The following is a 2,276-nucleotide window of genomic DNA, read 5'->3' as shown; positions in this document are numbered from 1 at the left end:
GGCGGGGGGGAGCGGGGTCCTCACTTGGCGTAGGCCTTTTCCAGGAGCGGGGCCCAGAACTCGTTCCGCTGTTCCGAGCGCACGAACATCAGCTTCCCCTCGCGCACGGGCAGCCTGTCGTCCACCACGACGTCCACCCAGCGGCCGAACTGCCAGAGCTGGCGGGAGAAGGGTCAGGGCCCGGGCTCGGCTCCCAACCTCCAGCCCTGCCTGGGCCCCACCCTCTGACCGCCGGCCCTGCTGCACCAGGCCCAGCGTCCAGGAACTACAGCCCCAAGGGGGCAGAGGTCAGCTAGGAGAGATCCATACCACCACGTCACCATGAGGGAAACTGAGGCACGGACAGAGGAACTGAGCTATACCTGGAAATGGAAGATGCCTGCGTAGCCACTTTGGAAGCCCTGTCCAGGAGGGACCACGCGGCACAGGAGTCGGGGGTGGAGAGTGAGGGAGGCGGCGGCCGCAAGGAACCAGCAGTTACCTGGGAGGAAGGGCTCGGATTGGGTGAGGAGACCGAGGGGCAGAGCCGTCAGGGTCCCCGCGGAAACCTGCTGGATCCGAGGGCTCAAGATGGGTTCAGGGGTCTCACCCAGTCTCCCCTGACACACGTCCGTTCGGCTCATGTCTTCGCAGATGAACTGGGGCTCCGCGCAGAACTCCTGGGGGTGAGGGGTTCCAGGGCTCAGTGCGGGAAAGCGAGGGAAGGAGCCATTGGGAGGTCAGACGCCTGTGTCCCCTCCTGTGCCCCACGCCCCAGAGTAACAAGGGCCTTAGCTCGGGAGAGGCCTGCAAAGCCTGGGGACAGGGGCTTGGCTTCCCCAGGCCTCCCTGAGCCCCAGGTGGCCGAACCTGTGCTGAACTAGCCCCATGGTAGCCCCCTCAGACTCGGGGGTCCCATTCCCAGCCCTTCCCACTGCCTCCCTCAGACTCAGGGGTCCAACCCCCAGTGCCTCCTCCCTCAGACCTGGGTTCCAATTACCAGCCCTATCCCACTGCCTCCCTCAGACCTGGGGGTCCCATTCCCAGCCCTTCCCACCGCCTCCCTCGGACCCGGGGGTCCAGGCCCCCAGCTGCAACTTACATGGGGCCGCATCCATTTCACCCCTTTGGCCTTCTCCGAGTCCGGCCCCAGCTGGTCGTAGCCGAGGGCATCGGGGCCGGCAGGGAAATGAGGGTCTCGGAACAGGATCCCGGAATCCAGGCAGGCTGCCCGGATCGCCTCGTATCTCTGGCCCCGGAAGAGCTGCAGGCCGCTGGCTCCAGCCCCTGCCTCCTCGCCCACCAGCTGGATGGTGACCCTCCCGCTGCCACACGCCATCGGGACACTCTGGGCTCACAGGCGGGCCCCAAGCCCTTTAACCTCCTGAGTCACGGGGGTGGGGCCTCACCTCCATCTGAGCCTCGATGGGGGTCTTTAGGCCGTGAAGAGCCTTCCCTCATTAATACTAATTGATGGTTTGGGGCGCCAGGGAGCAGGGACGCCTCTTCAGTGGTTTCCTCCCTGGGGCGTGGGGCCTTCAGTTGTGGCCAGGGTAGCAGCTTAATGGGCTTGGCCAGCAGCAGGAGGGCAGGTGGGCAGAGCTGAGAGAGGACTGGCTGCTGCTGTGGGAGTGCTAAGGAAGAGGTCACTAGGGGGGTGCATTTCTGTCTGCTTGTCCCCGTGGGTCTGGGGAGGGCCACGGTGGGGCGAGAGGCAGGTCCTGTATCTCTGCCTACAGCTCTCCGGCTCTCTCGTTTCTTTTTGTCTATTTTTGTTTATTTCTGTCTGAATCTATGTCTCTCTGTACCTCCCTCTGTCTCCTTCTGTGTGTCCCCATTTCTCCTTGCACCTACCTGTCCTGTGCTGGGAGCCAGGGCCCACCCGTGACCACGATGCCCCATCCTGGCCGCACGCAACTCACGGTCCAGGTGGAGCAGGAGAAAATGGCCTCCCCAGCTAAGTCCTTCCCGTATTTATTTCCAAGGACACGTGCAAAAGGTCAGCGCCATTTGCTAATTTAACGGCATCCATACAGGTCAGCTGTTTCCAGCAAACAAGCAGCTTCGGGCAGGTGTTTCCGCCTGACCCTTCATCCACCTGCTCACGTTCCTTCCATCCATCCATCCTTTCTTTTAGGCCCGCCCCCACATCCCCCTTTTTTATTTAAAATTAGAGGCGGAATGTGAGGAGAAAGATGTCAGCTTCAGCTAGTGTCTCTTCATAGTGGCGTTGAGAGGTCATCAATTGGCAGATCCGTTGTCCTAAAAAGTAGAAGGGACAGAAAGTGGCCAGGCAC

The 2,276-nt window shown here is 62.0% G+C and overlaps 1 protein-coding gene across 1 annotated transcript in view; it reads right to left on the bottom strand.

The window, feature by feature from the left end:
* The window catches only part of CAPN12 (calpain 12), a 14,754-nt gene extending 13,436 nt beyond the window's left edge, over positions 1–1,318 (bottom strand). The window contains exons 1-4 of the mRNA XM_012656978.1: positions 1,082–1,318; positions 590–659; positions 363–481; positions 25–158 (exon numbers count right to left, since the gene is read on the bottom strand). Coding sequence (XP_012512432.1) covers positions 25–158; positions 363–481; positions 590–659; positions 1,082–1,318 — 560 coding nt within the window. The remainder of the gene's footprint in view (positions 1–24; positions 159–362; positions 482–589; positions 660–1,081) is intronic.
* Between the last annotated feature and the right edge of the window lie 958 nt (positions 1,319–2,276).

This window comes from Propithecus coquereli, unplaced genomic scaffold (genome assembly GCF_000956105.1).
Source record: "Propithecus coquereli isolate 6110/MARCELLA unplaced genomic scaffold, Pcoq_1.0 Scaffold53, whole genome shotgun sequence".
Classification (NCBI taxonomy): domain Eukaryota; kingdom Metazoa; phylum Chordata; class Mammalia; order Primates; family Indriidae; genus Propithecus; species Propithecus coquereli.
The sequence above is the reverse complement of the archived record's forward strand: the minus strand, read 5'-3'. Positions and strand labels throughout refer to the sequence as shown.